The 20176-nt window shown below is 39.7% G+C and overlaps 1 protein-coding gene and 1 long non-coding RNA gene across 6 annotated transcripts in view; one reads left to right on the top strand and one right to left on the bottom strand.

The window, feature by feature from the left end:
* Window positions 1-14668, top strand: part of CDKAL1 (CDK5 regulatory subunit associated protein 1 like 1) — a 653278-nt gene extending 638610 nt beyond the window's left edge. For all 5 annotated transcript variants that reach the window (XM_007054896.4, XM_043540055.1, XM_043540053.1 and 2 more), the window contains one exon: window positions 14414-14668. In XM_007054896.4, the coding sequence (XP_007054958.3) occupies window positions 14414-14608 (195 nt within the window). In that variant the 3' untranslated portion in view covers window positions 14609-14668. The remainder of the gene's footprint in view (window positions 1-14413) is intronic.
* On the bottom strand, window positions 1597-19532 carry LOC119565618. The gene is made up of 4 exons (XR_005224386.2): window positions 19250-19532; window positions 4936-5093; window positions 4132-4175; window positions 1597-4031 (listed from the first exon to the last, which is right to left on the bottom strand). It is a non-coding gene; the product is annotated as an uncharacterized LOC119565618 (long non-coding RNA).
* Window positions 19533-20176: the final 644 nt, after the last annotated feature.

Genomic DNA, 20176 nt, shown 5'->3' with positions numbered 1-20176 from the left:
GCGAATACAGGCTAACATGGCTGCCACTCTGAAATCTGAGTGAACACAGAGCTCCATCAACTTTAGCACGTTCATGTGGGTCTACGTGAGGCAAATCCAGAGAAGACCCATAGAAAGTGGAGCCATTCTCCGCAGGAGACTACCTCAAAAAGACTCAGCCCCCACAAAGCAAGACCACTGCAGAGACCTCTCGATCCACTCTGGGTACAGTTGAGGCTCCAGACACTCTTGGTACCGATCCTATGTCTAGAGCTCTGGACTCATCTGAGAAAAAGAGCAACAAGCATGCGTTGGTACCAAGACATTTGGTACTGCAGAAGCAGGACACTGCATCAATGAAGCATTCCGTCTCTAAGAAAACAGTACCCACAGCTCCTTCACTTCTATCTGCATCAAAATCAACCACTAAGAAGGCCTCGGTACTAGGAAGACACACTTTTCATATGGTCTTGGTGCCTCTCCAGGCATCCTCATCAGTACCAACTACTTTAGCAAGAAGGGACTTTTCAGAATGACATATCCTCAATACCAAAAATGGAATGGTGCCCTGTCCTTCAAACCTCCCCCCAGTACACAGAAGTTCAGATTCTCCCAGAACTTGCTTGTTTTGGAGGAATCAGTGACTCCCATTTTAGTGGTTACCAAAAGGTTATCAGTATCAAGACAGGCACAGTTTCAGAGATGGGATATTTCCCTAGTACTGCTTGATTCTCAAACACCTTCAGAGAGTTCTGGGGCTCCCTCTCTTCCAATTCACATGTCTCAATCTAAGATTCACCTGCTCTTCAGACAAGGGATTTCCCACCTGAGACTTTTGAAAAGAGGGGAGCGTTACACCAATGATGAACCTGTGTTCCACTGAACTGGTTTGAGCACCAGTGGATGCCACTCCCGGTTACTTTTGGACCACCCGCCCCCCGTAGTAGCCATACTGGGATTCTTTGGCTGCATATCAACAGTAACTTTCCCCATACTCCTAATCTTTCTTCTGGGGACTATTGGGAAAGATGCTCCCATACTCAAACTATCCCTCCTCCTCTACCTCAGGCACGAGAATCCTTTGAGGAGCAGAAGGCCAGGGAAGATAAAGAGGCTACTCTTGAAACAAATACTTCTTCGTCTTCCCCAGATGGATCAGTTATGCCTCCCACACCAACTATGGCAGATGACCTCAGCTATTTCCAGGAATTAATGAAGCACATTGCAGATTCCCTTGGAAGATGTCAGGGAGTTGCAACATAAGTTGCTCAATATCCTTCAGTGCACTCCCTCTACCTGAGTTGCCCTGCTTATTAATAAGCCCCTGTTGGATCCTGCCAAATCCATCTGGCAGACCCCTGTGATAATACCACCACCGTGTAAAAGGTCCTGGCTAAGAACCCTAAATTTTTGTTCAATACTCATCCAGCACTGAACGCCCTGTTTATGAAGGCAGTGAATGAGTGTGGCAGACAACACCATATGAAGGCCACACCATATGTTAAGAACCAAATATGCCTTGATCTGTTCGGCAGAAAAACCTATTAATCTGTGACTCTTTAATTTAGGATTGTGAACTATTGAGCTGTCGTGGCAACGTACAATCACTCAAATTATGCCAAATTTACCACCTTTATTGAGCATCAGCTGACTGATCAGTGTGACCAGTTTCAGGCTATTATTAACAAAGGTCAACTGTTAGAACATCTCTGCAGGCCTTGTTGGATGCAGCTGTCACTGTCACTTGATCTGTCTCTACAGTAGTGGTCATGCAGAGGGCATCCTGGCCCCAGCTGTCTGGATTCCTAAGGGAGGTTTCCAAAACACGGTTGAGGACCTTCCGTTTGATGGCCTCAGGCTATTTGCTGAATCCTTGCGTACCCTTAAGGATCCAGAGCCACGTTCAGATCCCTGGGGATTTACACACCTATAAACAAATGGAAGTTTAGTAGATCCGAAACGGCTCAAAAATCCCACACCACTTAATTCTCAGGATTCCAGAGACCTTATTAACCACCCAGGAAGAAGTCAAGGTTCCGGAAGAAGAGACCACCTGCTTCCTCTACATCTACTACTGAGCCCTTATCATCTGAGTATCAGTTTAGATGGGCTGGCTGAGGGCATGGAACAACTCCACAAAAACAAACTGCATCTACACCAATCTATCCACCTTCCACCTTTTGGAGACCATCTCTCCCACTTTCTATCTGCTTGGAAGAGAATAACATCAAATAAATGAGATTGGGGTACACTATCCATTTTACCTCTCTCCCATATACCCATCCACCCCTTTTCCTGTCCCTTTTCAGGGACCCCTCTCATGAGTACCTCTTACTGCAAGAAATTGACTCCCTTGTGTCAATAGGGGCTGTAGAACCACGTCCATATGAGCATAGAGGGCGGGGTTTTTATTCCAGCTATTTTTTGTCCTGGAGAACAATGGAATGGTGGAGACTGATTTAGATCTGAGACTCCGTAACTGTTTTGTGAAGTCACAAAAATTCAGGATTGTGTCTCTTGCAGCTATAATTCCATCATTAGAAGCAGAGGATTAGTTTTTGGGTCTTTACCTTCAGGATGACTGTTTTCATATTGCAATTAATTCATCTCATAAACAGTCCCTTCTTTTTTAAGTAGGTCAGGATCACTTTCAGTATTGAGTTCTCGAGTTCGGCCTTTTGCCTGCCCCAAGAGTGTTCTCAGAAGTGCTGGAGCAGCTTACCTTTGACATCTGGGGATAATCATTTTTTCATAACTCAGCGACTGTCTTCTCAACAACCAGTCTTACAATGTAGCTTTTGATGCCATAAAGATGATGAGATCTCTGTTCTGCGAGCTGTTTGCAGCTCAACATTAAAGAAATCCACTTTGAGCATGGTACGAAGAATAGAGTTAATATTAATGCTATATCAGACAGGGCTTATCTTCCCTACAACAGATTCTTAGTGTTAGCAAATCTCGCCTCAAAGATTTAAATCAGCCCACAAACATCAGTAAGTTGTCTTCATTTACTTAGACACATGGCAACCTGCACCTTTGTGGAACTATATGCCAGGCTCTGCCTTGGATGTTTCCAAGGCTGACTCAGGACTGTTTATACACGAAACAAGCACCGCCTGAGCAAGTTGGTGTCGATCCCAGGTCAGGTATGAGACAGTCTCAATCAGTGGAAGGACCCAGACATTGTATGTGTGGGTATTCTGTTTGTTCAGCCTCCTCCCTTATCACTGTAATTACAGATGCATTCCTGATAGGCTGGAGAGGGCATTTGAGGATCCACACCTCTCAGGGCAAATGGTCTGCCCAGGTGACACACCTGCACATCAGCCGTCTCGAGCTGAGGGCAGTCAGGAATGTCTGTATCCTCTTTTTGCCTATAATCAGAAGCAGGTGCATAAAGATCCTGACAGACAACATAGCTTTCACGTTCTATATCAACGAATAAGGAGGGCCCTCATCTCCTTCCCTTTGTGCTGAAGTATTAAAGCTCTGGAACTGGTGAATAGCCCCTTGCATCCATATTTCAACAGCGTACCTTCCAGGGATATAAAACAGGTTAGCAGACAAACTCAGCAGGTACTTCTCCCAGGACTGCAAATGGGAGTTGGATTATCAGATTCTCAGTCTCTCAGTTTAATCTTTGTGATTTGGGGAATTCCAAAAGTAGACCTCTTTGCCACTGTGACCAGCAGGAAATGCAAACATTTTTGCTCAAGGAGGAATTGAGTTTTCCCTTTTGAAAAGACATCTTCCTTGTTCCATGGACAAGAGGCCTTTTATATGTGTTTCCCCCAACGCCCAGATTCTGAAAGTGATAAACAAGATCAAGCACCACAAAGCCCAGGACAATATTCATAGTCCCAACGTGGTCCAGACAAATATAGTGTCCTTACCTGATTCACATAGCTGTTTGTCAGGCATTCAGCTTTCCATTCATTCCTCATTTTCTTTGCCAAGATACCATTTGAACTCTTCACTCCAACCCGAAGATTCTTTGTCTCAAACTGGCTCCTTGATGGTTCACAGGACTAGCATCTATTCGTTCTAAGGAGCTACAACAGGATTATTGAACAATAGGAAGAGTCCATGAGATGCACTTTCCTTCACAAGTAGAAAAGGTTAAGACTTTGGTGTGTCCAGAGAAATGTTCACCTGCTCACTCTTCCCTCTTGCTTGTCCTTGATTACCTCCTGGAGCTAAAAAAAAAACAGGATTGTCTATAAGCTCAATCAGTGTTCACCTGGTGGTTTTAACAGCCTTTCATTCTCAAGTCTTCATCTTACAACTGTAAGGGTTCTCAGAGGATTGGGGAACCTATTTCCCCAAGTTAAGGAACCCACTCCTATCTAGGATTTGTATATACTATTTAGATGCCTTATGGTGTGTCCCGTCCCCACCCGCCCTCCTTTTGAGTCAATGGCCACCTTTTTCCTCATAAATTTATCTCAGAAGACAATTGTTTTGGTAACTAGCACCTCTGCTCACAGGGTGGGGAAATAGGGATTCTAATGGCAGACCCTCCATTTACAGTATTTTTAAAGGACAATGTCTCATTATGCTCATACCCTAAATTTTTGTCGAAGATGTCCAAGTTTCACATCAACCAAGTTATCCATCTTTGGTTTTTTCCCCAAAGCCACATCAGTCCATAGAGGAACCCATTTTACAGACTGCGGATGTTAGGAAGGTGTTAGCCTTTTATTTGGACAGAACTAAGGCTTAGGAAATCACCCAGCTGGTTTGCTACTGTTGCAGATAGGTGTAAAGGTTCAGTGATTTCTACCCAGAGACTTTCCAGGTAGATTTCTGATTATGTTATATTGTGTATGACACTGCAGACATACAGCCTCCTCCTAGGATGTTGGCCCATTTCAAAGGATCTACATCAGTGGCATTACTCAAGAGTGTTCCTATTGTAGAAATTTGTAAGGCTCTCACTCAGACTTCCATACACACCTTTCCAAGCACAATGTAGCAGTCCAGACTTGTAGTTCAGGTGCTGCCATTGGAAATGCACCATTGTCTTCAGTCTTGGACTTGGCTCCGAAGCCCCCGTCTCCAGGTGAGGGATACTGCTAGTAGCCACCGGAAGTGGAGCACCTATAGGGACAGTACTAGAAGAAGAAGGAGAGGTTATTCACCTTGTGCAGTAACTTGAGTTCTTCGAGATGTGTCCCCCTATGAGTGCTCCACTACTTGCCCTCCTTCCCATCTGCTCCAGAGTTTCCTCTAAGGACTTCATGGTAGAGAAGGAACTGAGGGTGGTTCACCTGTGCATCCCTATGTATCCTTGGAGCAGGGCACAAAGAACCATAGAGAGAATGTGTGAGCCAAAAGGGCATTACTACCAAAAATTTCCAATTAAAGGCGCAAGGGGCATGAGCTCATCTGAAGTGGAGCACCCATAGAGGGACACATCTCAGACAACTCCAGTTATTGCATAAGGTGAATAACCTCTCCTTTGCAGCCAGCTGGAGTCTGACTCTACCCTGCACTAACCTGTGGAACACTAAGTGTCCCTGTGGACCATGCTCACCAACTTCCTTCATGGGCTTTGATCTGCTTCTGTTTCAAAGTGGGATAGATCAAAGTGCACCAAGGAACTGTTAGAGTGCGTAAGGAACAGTGTGGCAGGTTAATGCAGGCTAGATTCATATCCCAGCTTACTGCAAACTAGATGTTCATGTAGACAAGCCATTGGATTGTACAAGAATCAAAACATGGAGAACCTGATCAAATTGTAAACACACTTTTGCAGCATCTGGGGTAAAACATGCAGATGAGCCATTTCCAGAGGTGCGCCTTGGTCCCTCCTGTTCTTTCCCTGTGACGCACAATACTTTAGTCTCCTGAGGGCTTTAATACTTCGGTCTAATTCCAGTTGTTGGGTTTTGGATGGCGTTGGTGGCCTATGATATACAGGAGGACAGACTAGATGATCTGGTGATCCCTTCTGGCCTTAAACCCTGTCATTCCATATTTCATACCAGACCTGGAAGAGTTCCCCACCCCGTACGATACAATGCTCTTTCTATTTCCTTTTCCAGATGAAGTGTCTTCATTTGTACTTAATCTTCTCTTAAGGACACATTCACAATACTCACGGTAAATAGATAAAACTGAAGCATAAATGCTAAATCAAAACATAGCACAATACAGGAAAACTGGGTACCTGTGTATGACACCTACTGGACAGATTATTGGTCACCAGGAAAGGAGCTTTGTCTAGTGGTTAAACTGCAAGACTAGGAGTTAGGTAATCTGGGTCTTCTTCTTGGTTCTGACAATGACTTGCTGTGTGATCATGGGCAAGTCACTTAACCTTTCTGTGCATTGATTTACTTATATTTAAGATAACAAGGGTGTTGTGAGACTTAATTTATTCCTGTTTGTAAAATGCTTTGAAATCCTCAAATATAAATTTTCAGATAGGTGCAAAGTAGTAGTAGTATCATGTAGCAAGATCATTTTACAAAAAGGATCTTTATGAATGTATATCTATCAAACTGATAATTCTTTCAAAGTCTGTAATCTGTTCCTTGGAAAGGTGGTAAAAGTGATGCCTTGATTGTCAGGAATTCTTTAACCTTCTGAACCAGTCAACAAGACATTTACCTCATTTTTCTCACAGGAAGGGGCACTGAGGATGCTGTAACACAATCAGCGGTTCTGTCATAGGACAATGGGGGGGAAGGGCCAGATGTATAATTCTCAGTAGCCTAAAAGGAACAGATTATACCGCTTCTTCTCAGAAAGTGCCTTTGTGAAGTGAAAAGAGAAGTGGCTACTGTGATGCCTTTTTAATTTTAATGAAATAACACGAAGGGGTATTTAATCCAAAAATACCAATTTCTGAAAGATTAAATCAGCCAAGGTCACGAGGTTGTAATTTCCTTTTCCCTAAAAACACCTCATATGTTTGTCATTTTCAGTATCTCTCCTGTGTTTTTCTCTTACTTTCTTCTTTTCTACTCCTGATGAGAAGCTTCAGTATTAACTAATTTCAGTAATATTTCTTCAGAGGGTTTCAAAAAGGTGGGAGAAATGGGTTGAAATGAGTAAGCCCCAGAATCCCTGCTAAATTGTAAAACAACAGAAGAGACTCGCATTGATCCAGCTTCTCTGATTTTACAAGGAATTATGTTGCCTAGAACCAGTGAGATTATATGTGTTTGACAGGAACTGATTATGTTTGCACATGAACATTTTTTAAAAGGTCTAATGTGGCCAGCCAACAGAGTGGAAGAATTACCTGTGTCAGTCTTAGCAACATATTGATACTAAAAAGCATTTTTGCTGAGCTTATTAAGTCTAATCACTGACTGCTACATAATGATAGACTGTGCCACTGTGAGCAGATTCTTCTGCAGTACAGGAGGCTGGGAGGAATGGGACATAGCTTTTTCACAATGGCAGTTTGTTTGTTGGGAGCACTGGTTTCTGTGGCAACCAATATCATCACACTGTTTTCTTACGCTTCTCCCAATTGTGCTTTATCCATCTCTAGGTTATAGTCTTACACTTAGATAGTAAACTCTATAGTGCAGGAACCATATCTTTGGGTGTGTCTGCACATCACCCTGGAGGGGCAAATTCCAGCATAAGGAGATTTACCCATGCTAGCTGTGATTGAGCCAGTGCACTAAAAATAGTGTAGCCATGGTGCTGTGAGTGGGGTTAGCTGCCCTAAGCAAATACCCATCCAAGACGCTAGGTACATACTTGGGGCAGCTAGTCCCTCCTGCCACTCTTGCCACTATGGCTACACTCTATTTTTAACAGTAGCTTGATCAGAATTGAGACAGGTATGTCTCCTCAAGCTGGAATTTATACCTCCATCTAGAAGTGAAGACAGACCCTTTGTTACGTTTGTAAAGTGAAACTGCAGCCTCTAGGCACTATCATAATACAAAGAAGAGTAGGATATCAGAAAGGTAGCTTTAGTATTTTAGATTTTGCCGTTTCAGTGTCTATATTCACAGGAAGTTCAGGATTGAGATGAAAAGATTTAAGGTCTGTCCTACCTTGTGAACTCTGGTATGTGTAAAGAAAAAATAAAAATCTAAGAATTTAAAATCCTAACTATATGTACTATAAAAGAATATCTGAGTGAAAAAGTGAATATGGGCGATCACATAAAGGTCAGCACAGGAATAAAAGTGCATATGGGGAAAGAAAAGATGTGGGTGTGGGTGAAAAACTCCCATGCTCTGTGAGAGTAAGTAAAACTGGAGTCATAATTTAATTGACATAATTAGGTCTTTAAAGACAAATTATCCTGGAATGACATTTATATGATCCAAAGGAAGCCATGGCACATCCAAGATGAGGAAGTGATGAAAGATCTCTGTGCACTGTGAAAGTAAACAGATGGCTCCCATCACCATTTAATGACAGCAGTTAGGTCTTTAAAGATCAATAATGCTGGAGTAACACTCATGATCCAGAGGAGCCAGTGTCAGATGGGAGATCTTTGATGGAGACACAAGGTGGGGGCCTGGAAAAGCCAGTGCAGAGCAAAAGCAGCAGAGAAACCAAAGAGATTCTAGAGCAAATGAAGTGAAATGGAAACCCTTACATCAGGAATCAGTGGGTCAGGATAACTTTTGTTAAAGGTCAATTCCTGAAGTGAAGAGTAAACACCAGAATGAAAGATTGTATAATATCTGACTGACTTCAGTTATACACACACACACCGACATCCTGTTCCATATGCAGAAAAGTCTGCAGATCTTGCTAAATACTAAAGAACTATTCTGTATGAAACTCAAAGGCTACAGGAAAACTAAAGACATCTCTCTGTCAAACCACATAAGGTTGCAAAGTTAAGCACTCAAAAGTTAGGAAGTGCCAGAGTTAAGGCTGCCTGGGCAAGCTCATTTCAGCCCCCTAGTGTGTGTACATTATCAAAACAGAAAAATTGAACAGCTCCTCATTAATTGAGCACCATACGTTCTGTGCACTGAATGAGTTAGAGTTCATGTGGAAAAAAATTATGTGATCATATAATTAAAAACTGTATCATATCATGCATACATACATACAAGGAGTCCAAAATTAATTCTGGCATTTCCTAACTAGCAAAGCTCCCCGCCAACATATTCCACATCCCAGTCCCATTCTGCTCACCTTGCCAGTCCCAGTGTTCACCGCTCTGACTTCTCATTCCAGTCCCAGTCTCTTTGCCCAGTCTTACTCCTCCAGACTCCCCATTCCAGTCTCCTTGTCCAGCCAATCCCAATTCCTCCCCTTCCGGCTCCTTATCAAATATGTATTTCTGACCCACTCCCCCCCCATCCACATTCCTGTTTCCACCAGCTGCTAGTCCCAATTTACCTACTGGGCTCCTTATTCAGTTTCCCACTCTCTTTATCCAGCATGTCCCAGTTCTCTCCTAGCTCCTTATCAGATCTTTTCATTTATTCATATAAATTCAGCCTGAGGCAGACACACAGCATGGACAATTTCAGAGAGGAGTAGGTTGATGGGAGTTGAGGGCTTAGGAGTGTGGCAGCTATATTGACAGAAAGAAAAGGCCAGATCTTGGAAATGTTATGGAAGAAGAAGCATCAAGATGTGGCTGCAGTCTTGATGTGTGGGGCTAGGGCAGGGCAGAACAAAAATTGATCTTCATAATGGACAATGAATCTCAGAGAAACTGTTAGATCTGAGAGAAACTGACACACTGTAGCTTAAAGTCAGTCTCTGCATGACCCCTCATTATCAAATAAACATTTTGTTTGTGTTTGTCCACAGGCAAGCTTCTAGTGGTAGTCATGACCTGAGTTGACCGGGTCAGATTCAGTGATTTGGATGTTATCTATGGATAATAAGACAGGTTTACAGATTGCAGTCTATTTGTACGATGCTTTCATGAATTTATTTTCCTTCTGGAATTGAGTAAGAATCAAAGCATATTACCAAAACGTGGTGAGGCTCCCTCTGTTCCTTCTACTGAGAACAAATATATATTAATTATATATTTTACCCTGTGTCCAATTCTCTCCCCCTGCCCTTCTTACGTACGTAATGAAAAGAATAAACAAAGTGAAATTTCTCTTTCAAAAGGGCCTTGCTGTTTTGGTTATTTTTCAAGACTTCCCATTTCTTGTAATGAATAGGCAAACTTTAACCTAGCTTTGAACGGGCATCTGGAATCAGTCAGTTCTTAGGTTAGAGGATGGTGAGATTTTACAGATGAAAACATATGGCACATCAGCTGCCCCAAACACACTTAAGTTAGGGAACTGAAAAGTTGCAACAGAAACTACTTTTTTTGCATTCATTTTTTTCTGTTTCCAACTAGATAGCACTGCATGTTAGTTGAGATGCACAATGGCAAGGATGCCACATGTTGTTAGCATTGTGAGGATTATGTAATGACATTTGGAAAAAGATAATTCATTTATATGCAGATTATTTTCAACTCCTAAGATCATATCCTGCCCTTATGGAAAAAGCCTATAGAATTTGGTAGAGATTAAACATGTGGGGCTCTATAAAAATGTGTAATGGGGTTGTATAGAAATTACTTCTATAAATCTATAGAATCAAATAAGAAATGTTAACCTTTTTATCATTTTTATAACTATCCAGTAGAATTTGATAGCAGGGATATGATTTTCTAATATATTCTGTAGGACCTTTTTGTAATTGTTTGCTGTGAAAATCATGAAAATGCTTCCAAAATATAAGAGCCGCAAGTGTTTGTGGTTCAAATAGCATATGATGCATAATGCATATTTTAACATTTTTTCTTTTAATTTTTCACATATGCTTGTTGTGCATATGATAAGATAAGATAAGATCTCTGTTTTTTGACAAAGTGGTGCAAGTGTGTATGTAGTACAGCAGCGGTTCTCAAACTGTGGGTTGGGTCCCCAAAGTGAGTCGTGAACCCCTGGCATTAGACTTGATGGGAGTCAGGGCTGAAGCCGAACTCTGAGCCCCACTTCCCAGGGGTGAAGCCCTCAAGCTATGGTGCCCCCCAGGGAAGCGGGACTTGGGCTTTGGCCCCCTTGCCTGGGGTGCTGGGGCTCAGGCTTCGGTCCCCCTTCCCGGGGTCGTGTAGTAATTTTGGTTGTCAGAAGAGGGTCGCGGTGCAATAAAGTTTAAGAAACCCTATAGTACTGCATGGTTGGAATAAAAAATTCAGCAGTCTAATTTATCTTGAGATATATTCAGTCAAATAATTTTTTACTGTAGTTAGCTAACACTTCAAGCTCTAACAATGCCCTGAACCATAAAAGAAATTTGCATATAAGAAATGTTTTGAATCCGTTAAAACCTCAGCTCACAGCTGAAGAGTAGCTATCAGGTCTTTGTTGACAAACATGAAGTGAGATCTTACCCCAAAAAAAAAAAAAAAAAAAAAAAAGCTAGGCTGTGACTGACAGATGTCAAACCTTCGGTTTTGATGTATGTATTTCAGTCAGGGACTAGAGCATCAGAAAGACAGCAATCAATGTGGCTGTACAAGAGCATGCAAAATATATTACTCCTGGCAGTTGTCAGGGCAGAATTATTCAGAAAATAATCTGAAATGCATTTGATCATATGCTAGATGGTTTAATAATTTATATTATACCTTATTAGCAAAGTCTTGTGTTTACTTTGCTGTTGCCAAAATAAGATGAAAGACTTAATTCAGTGGAAATACAAGATGCTGGACTCACAGTGGCTGTTTTTGCATTTGTGTTTGATAATTTCTTCCCACTTTTTTCCCCTTCTCTCTCTCATTAGTGGGAGCAATATTTCTATTAATTATGAGCTTACCAACAGTTTTAATTCTGAACTGCTTATGTCTGGAAAATAATATCAAGACTCAGTTATGGCACACAACTTTTTATACATGTGCTACGTGATTTTAAAAGCATAATAAAGTTACCTGTGTATTTGATCCAAATGTTTTTCAGATGAAAAACAGGCTCTTGTCTAGCTTTATTCCTATTGAATTTCACTTGATTGCATTATACAGTACTTTTTTGCAATTCCTGCAGTTTATGAAAATCCATTCAAACTAGATTTAAGGAAATGTTATACTTCCACTGGATGCAGATTATGTATGGTGAAAGTTAGACCAACTCAGAATCTTACATATGTGCCTTGAAGATTTTCTTGGAAGTAAATACATGTTTGATCAAGACTCTCACAAACAAGACACTATGGTATATCCCACCATATAAACTTAATGCAGTGCAGGATTGTAAGTGAGCTCAGTAATCAGACTTATTGGAATGGTGCTGTCAAATACAAGTGAGATTCTTATCCCCTTTGAGTCCATTCATGCGAGATAAAAGGGCCAGAGTGGCAGGCCTAAAAGGACCCTAATAACCTGGGTTTTGATTGGGGGAGATTTCCCCTTGGGAGTGTGTGAGGGTTGGGAATAGGAGGGATGTGTCTGCGGCCGGCCATGATACACAGCAATGCAGATCATAAGTTGTTTTGATTGTTTGCACAATCTACCTAACCGACAGTGTGAAAAACACCTAATATTTTATGTGGCCATGAAAAGAAATGATCTGCCTCAGATGAGTAGAATTTTGAAGACATGCAGTCTGAGGCGAAGAGAGATTTTCCTCCAACTTTGACCAGTCTTAAAAACGAGTATATTACTGGGTAGCTTGTTTCAGATAAATAAAAACCTTAATAATTGGTTTTCTGTGGTTTCCAGTTTATTTTGCATGTAAAGGTTAAGTAGCTTTGACTCTTGAAATAAAATATCTGTAGCCAATTATTAGTTTTTTAGATTCCTTAAGAATAGATTTTAATTACTCTACCTATCAGTACAGAGCAATATCCGTCAACACATGCAATATTTTGTGGTGAAAAGCAAACACATTCTTCACAATGTAGTGATGCAGTCCTGGAATCCTTTAGTTTTCATGCTTTAACTGGAAAGCACTATGTCCCAATATACTTGCCGACTTACTTCTGCTTCCTTCCTGACAATCTTTTACCTACTGTACATGTAGTAAGTCATCTTCATTTCCCAGGTTACATGGTCAGTAATCCTCCAACTAGCATTGCGTGCACTCTGAATTAACAACACCTCAGATTTAAAGCACTTACCTGAGGCTGTCATTTTGCCCCTTTCATATTTGTTTATCTAAGCAGTTATAATAATTTTCATTCCACAAATACTATAACAGTATTTAATCCTGGAGTGGATAAAGGAAGCAGGCTGCAAGTCAACTGTTTAGGTTGTGCTGTCCCACTTAGATGTGGGCAGGCACCTTCAGTGGTAATATTTGTTGTATTGAGTCAGGAGCTACATTAGCCATGGACAAACATACACACAATCTTGTTACAGCTGCTTAGGAATGTACTGTATGATTGTTCAGGCAGGCACTTGGTAGTACAAGTGGAAAGCAAAGGTAATGATGCCCAGGTAGAAAAAGTGAGGGGCAAAAGGTGACTCTCCAAAAATATTTTAAAATGGGAGATTTCAAGAAGTTAAAATCCGAGTGGTTCATTCCAATTTATTAAAGAAATTCTTGAAAGAAAGAAAATGAGTCTAGGAAAAAATGTAACATAAACCAAGCATAAGCCAAAATAAACAGAATGAAAAAATTAAATGTTATGACAACATATTAGTAAACCTTTTTTGTTTTATACTGTTTTCCATCATTTACACCTTCTTGCTGATGTATTCTGATGGCATTTAAACAGACACTGATTTTTAACCATAAAACTCTGTTGAACTAGATATGTGTTGCAGTAGGAACACTTCCGTTAGCTTTACATCTGAATGGTAAAATTAAGCCTGAAATGGCGACTCAGCGTGCCTAACCATGCTACAGTATAGATCCTGCCGCTAGTGAGGACTGTTGGTGCTTTTAATCACGTTGACAGTGGTAATAGCAGCCCTAGCAGGGGACCTTGAGACTCAATATGAACAAGAAGGTGAGTGTTTTAGCACAGCTGCCTCGTGAGGGTCAGGGGGAAAGTGCTGGGGGAGGACTTTGGAACATCACTGAGCTAGCACACCAGGGATAAACACAATGATTGACATTTGCAGGGCCCTGCTGTGGAAAAAATGGCAATGTTGTTGTTTCCCTGTATTGCTAGCTATACAGTCCCATTTGAAGGAACCAAAGAGTGGGAGGGTAGCAAAACAAAAATAGACACCCTCCCAAACAACTTCTCTTTGACATTGTTGCCAAGCAATTTGTCTGTGCTGTTAACAGTTTTATTGATTTGGAAATTAATTTCACTGAAGAGACTGACTCGGTATGGCATCAGCACAAATTCTTCACCATATCTGAGAAATGAACGAGATAAACAAGAAGAATTCAAGATGCAGTACAGACTGAAGTATTGTTTGACTTTAAAACGGACATTATTACTAAGGGGAGATTTCCTTTGTACTTGATATACATCATCAAATGTAATTAGCATGCAAGCTTAATCTAATTCCTGCATTTCTCCACAGGAGTTCAGATATGTGCTGGAAAATGGCTTGAATTTGAAAGCATGCCCTTCTGCTGGAATCCGAGAAAAAGCATCATTGAGTTCCAGGAAGGTGATGCAACTTCCTTGGCAGCAAGAAGGAGGTGGACTGAAGATGCTGTCTGTCAGCCTGGCTTTACTGGCAATTCTTGTTACTTTTTATTACGGAGGTGTTTAAATAGAACACTGAACTGAATGAAGCTTTTGTGAACAAAAATAAAGTGCTGATTAAAATCTTCAGAGGAAATTTATTTAAAAAACAGATGTAAACTGAGCAATAATTTGTACTCACCCTAAGCCTTCCCTTTCATCCACAGTTTAAGTGAGATGCATCCTGCCCCTATTTGCATGCTGTGGTTATTTTATCAAGAGCAGGAAAATGGGTTGTCACATCAGACTTTTTCTCCTGTAGATTTTTGTTTCTTTTTAAAGAAAAAGCAGGTGTTTGCTTATTTGTCTTTTATGTAGCTGCAGGTAAATGCATATGTAGGAAACCCATTAAATTGTTAAGGAATGTTTTCTTCCTGAAGAAGTATTGATCTTGGGATGCTGAGCATTTGAAGCTGCCTTAAACCTTTTTCTTGATGCTTGTCTTTGTATATTAAAATCAAATATTAAGTAGTAGAACTGTTCGACCATTGCAATTTGTCATCTGTCACCGCTGGTGTGTCAGCCATGTCTGAAGTAATTTTTGGCCTACAACAAAGAAACATCGGTAGCTCAGCCTCCTAACTAGGAACATTAAAGAACATACTCACTTTGTTCTAAATATATGAAAAAAGAATTGTTACACAGAAATAATTTGAAACTTTTGTTTGTTATTGTTGAGTGGGAAATTCATGAATTTCTGTAAAAGGCAAATTTAGTGTGATCAGCATAGGCCTGACCCAACGCCCATTTAAATCAGTGTGAATCTTCCCGTTCTCTTCAGCGGGCATTAGATCAGGCCTTATATAAGTAATGTGAGAATACTTTGTTATTGGGGAAATAACATTTCACATACACCACAAATTATTGTTTGTTCTTTTTAACTCTATTCTTTTCAAGGAGGTAGCATTATCTAGTGGATAGAGCACTGGATGGTTTCAGGAAGTCTCCGCTCCATTCCCAGCTCTGCCAGTGAACCTGCTGCATGACCTAGTTCAAGTCAGTTCCCTTCTCCGTGGCCTCACCCAAGCTGTCTGTCTTGTTTAAGCTCCTTGGGTCAGGGACAGTCTCTGATTATATATTTGTACAGTGCCTAGCACACGGGCCCCAGTCCTGGTTGAGTTCCTAGATATTAATGTAGTACAAATAAATAATAACTTGAGTAAAAATGTTGTGTACCTTTCAAAGAAACATAATTAAAGCGAGGATTCATAATAGTTACAGATAATTAAACAGGAAGATCCATCATTAGTCTTTCAGTAAGAAACATGCTTATCTTCAGAAAATATGAATTTGTAATGAGTACAAACAAGATCCAAGATTGCCAATTTCAAGGGCTTTAAAATTGTGAGAGGTTTTTTTATAAGTTGGATTGTTATTTGCTTTGCAGACTTGAGCCTCTTGAAATTTTGAGCAGATTTTGAGGTTTTGTTTCAGTGAAACGAGCTCTGTTCACCTTTTGAGGGTTTTCTCCACAACTATGAGGGTTAGAAACTTACTTTAAAAAAATGAAAGCTGAAATTCTCACTGAAACACTTGATTCCAGGAGCTGAGGCATGCAGAAAAACACCAGATATTATGAGAGTCACAATAAAATTGCAAGAGTATTGCTATCATCAATAAATCAGGAAAAATGTCATCTTGTAGAAATAAGATATACAAATAAATTCTACCCTCTACCCACTTTTAAGAGTCCATTGTATCCATATCTTCTCTCCAGCTCTCCACCAGAGTACCTTGTAAATAAACAGTTATCTTTGTACAGATTTCCAAAAATGCATACCCATAGTTCATGCTGTTTATCCTTAATATGCTTGTGGATAAATTAACAGGGTGGATTCCTGGCCCCATTGACTTAGTTGCAGCCAGAATTTCATCTACAACTTTTTGTAATCTCAGAATTTTTGCAAAAAGAAATGCATCTCAGCAGAAGGTAGAAGAAAATGGCTGCATATACTGTGGTTCTCAAATCAAGTCTTCCAAAGGTATTTGGAAGTCCTTAAATAATCAGTATGTTTCCATCTTCCTTTTGACTTTGAGGGGTTTCTCTTACACATTCTATTATAGAACATTCTTTATTTGCCTGATTTGTGGCTGGTAAACTTTGGGTATAGATCAAGATAGATAAACCAATTCTAATCAAATAAGAACTCAACTGGGCCTTCCGGCAAAACACAAACTGAATCCCAACTGTTTGCTCCTTGAGGCTACCATTGTAGATTAATGATAAACTTCAACTAGTGCAACTCTATTTTATGGAGCAGGTCAGTGTGAGTATGTTATATCTGTTATGTGCTCCCAGTGGCTTCCCAGCTGCTTCTGAGTGCCATTCAAGGTGTTAATTTTTAAATTGTACAGCATCATTATGGTTTGAGACCTAGTTAAACAAAAGAGCATCCCTCTATGCACCATCACAGTGCTTGAGAAATCTGATATATTGAGTCTACTCTGAATTTGTATCACCATAGTATCTAGGAGCCCCAGTCATAGATCAGGATCCTGTTTTGCTGTCCTAGATGTTGTAGAAACACAGAAATAAAAGGTAGCCTTTGCCCCATGAAGCACACTGCAAAAAAAAAAAAAAATATATATATATATATATATATATATATAAATATATAAATATATATATATATATCCCTAAAGCCTATGCATCCTCACTCTCTCACACATATATTCATTCACAGTAACCACTTAAGTATGTCTTTGGCTAGTTAGTAATCAACCCCCTTTTTTTTTTAGGGCTGTCAAGAGATTAAAAAATTATCTCGATTAATTGTGCAATTAGAAAAATTAATCGTGCGATTAATCTCACTGTTAATAATAGAATACCATTTATATATTTTGGATGTTTTCTACATTTTGAAATATATTGATTTCAATTACAACACAGAATTCAAAATGTACAATGCTTACTTTATATTTACTTTTGATTACAAGTTTGCTCTGTAAAAAAAACCAAAAGAAATAGTATTTTACAATTCACCTAATACAAGTACTGTAGTGCAATCTCTATCATGAAAGTTGAACTTACAAATATAGAATTATGTACAAAAAACCCTGCATTCAAAATAAAACAATGTAAAAGTTTAGAGCCTGCAAGTCCACTCAGTCCTACTTCTTGTTCAGCCAATCGCTCAGACAAACAAGTTTGTTTACTTTTGTAGGAGATAATGCCCGCTTCTTGTTTACAATGTCACCTGAAGGTGAAAACAGGTGTTCTCATGACACTGTTTTAGCTGGCGTCCCAAGATATTTACGTGCCAGATGCACTAGAGATTCATATGTCCCTTCATGCTTCAACCACCATTCCAGGGGATATGCGTCCATGCTGATGACGGATTCTGCTTGATAACAATCCAAAGCAGTGCGGGCTGATGCATTTTCATTATCTGAGTCAGATTCCACTGGCAGAAAGTTGATTTTCTTTTTTGGTGGTTCAGGTTCTGTAGTTTCCGCATTATAGTGTTGCTCTTTCAAGACTTCTGAAAGTATGCTCCACACCTCATCCCTCTCAGAGTTTGGAAGGCACTTCAGATTCTTAACCCTGGGGCAAGTGCTGTAGCTATCTTTAGAAATTTCACATTGGTACCTTCTTTGCGTTGTGAAATCTGTAGTGAAATGAATTACATATGCTGGGTCATCATCCGAGACTGATATAATGAAATATATGGCAGAATGTGGGTAAAACAGAGCAGGGGACATACAATTCTCCCCCCAAGGTGTTCAGTCACAAATTTAATTAACACATTATTTTTTTAAAGAGCATCATCAGCACGGAAGCATGTCCTATGACATGGTGGCCGAAGCATGAAGGGGCATACAAATGTTTAACACATCTGGGCCGTAAATACCTTGCAATGCTGGCTACAAAAGTGCCATGCAAATGCCTATTCTCACTTTCCGGTGACTTTGTAAATAAGAAGAGGGCAGCATTATCTCCTGGAAATGTAAACAAACTTGTATGTCTTAGTGATTGGCTGAACAAAAGTAGGACTGAGTGGACTTGTAGGCGCTGAAGATTTACATTTTTTTTTGAGTGCAGTTATGTTTAACAAAAAAAAAATCTACATTTGTAAGTTTCACTTTCACGACAGTACTTGTATGAGGTTCATTTAAAAATACTATTTATTTTGTTTATCATTTTTACAGTGCAAATATTTGTAATAAAAAATAATGTCTTTGATTTCAGTTACAACACAGAATACAGTATATCTGAAAATGTAGAAAAACATCCAAAATATTTAATAAATTTCAATTGGTATTCTATTGTTTAACAGTGTGATTAAAACTGCGATCAATTTTTTAATCATAATTAATTATGAGTTAACTGCGATTAATTGACAACCCTACTTTTTTCCCCAAACAAAAAGGAGCCTCAACTGTGCTTGTTTTTAGATGACTGTGTTAGCTTTGTGCTCTCTACTTCAAACTCTTTTCAGTGAGGAATCTATCACACTACAAAACTTGAATGGCAAGGGCATGTTAAATCAGCTCTAAACACCAACCTGATAACGTTTTTTTCCTGCTGTTTGGGCAGGATTGACATTTAATCCTTCCATTAAATGGCATTCTTTTACTGATGACATCCTCATTTAACAATGAGCATAAAACACAAATTGTCTTTTTGCATAAGCCTTATTTTTAAGAAAGCGAGAAAGAGAAAAGGTACCTTTTGAGGAGAGTTCCTACACCTCTGTCACATCGCTGCCTGCATATTTCTGAACATCTGACAGCTTCTGTTAATTTAGTTTCACTCCCTAGTTCAACTTCCCATATGGAAAGCTGGAATGATTTTTGAATAACAGCCAGCAATATCTGAAGTGGCAGCAACTGGCAACTCTGACACTGATCTTGGCTCTGGCCATTACCCAGAATCCCTCTGTTCTTCTTGAGAAGCAATTACAATTTCACAGGTTGGAATTAAAATTCCCTGTGGTATGCAATAGAGTAACTGAAACTGTCAAACTGATTTCAAGCTGCTAATCTTTCACTGTGATATGAGTGAAAATAGAGTCTCTCTTACCCATACACAGGTCTGACAGCTTAAAAGCTCCAATCTTCCAGTTCATTGGAACACATACGGAGGGTGGCTTGCTCTGCCCACACACAGGATGTCTATAAATATGTCTATGAAAATGTGTGTTAATACTAAGCTTATATTTTAAAATAGCTTGTCATAAGTGTTATTTCAGGGACTGACTAAGACAAAGATAAAGTAGTAACATGGAAGAGTTCTGGGGACGTGGAAGGATGGGTATTGTTTTGCTACATATATATAATATATAAAAACAATTTTTTTCTGAATACATGATATATTTCAGGGGACAAGGGGATAGTTTGCAAGTGTTCTAAACAGTTTTATTTTAACTGCATTTGTTATATTTATAAACATTAATAAACACTTAACTTTTTAATTTAAAAATTAAAATTATTCTTCGTGCTCAAGAATAGGAAAAAGTGAGGAAACTTTTGTAAAGCTGTGGCATTGATGTGAGCAGGACAGAAGAGGTCTATGGGAAAGCTAGGGAATACCTATAAAACTGCAGTGCAGGTCTGGGCTGAGGAATAGACTCATGGGTGTTAGTGCCCACTTGCA

Source organism: Chelonia mydas, chromosome 2, assembly GCF_015237465.2.
Source record: "Chelonia mydas isolate rCheMyd1 chromosome 2, rCheMyd1.pri.v2, whole genome shotgun sequence".
Lineage (NCBI taxonomy): Eukaryota > Metazoa > Chordata > Testudines > Cheloniidae > Chelonia > Chelonia mydas.
Note: the sequence above shows the minus strand (reverse complement) of the source record. Positions and strands in the feature narration are given on the sequence as shown.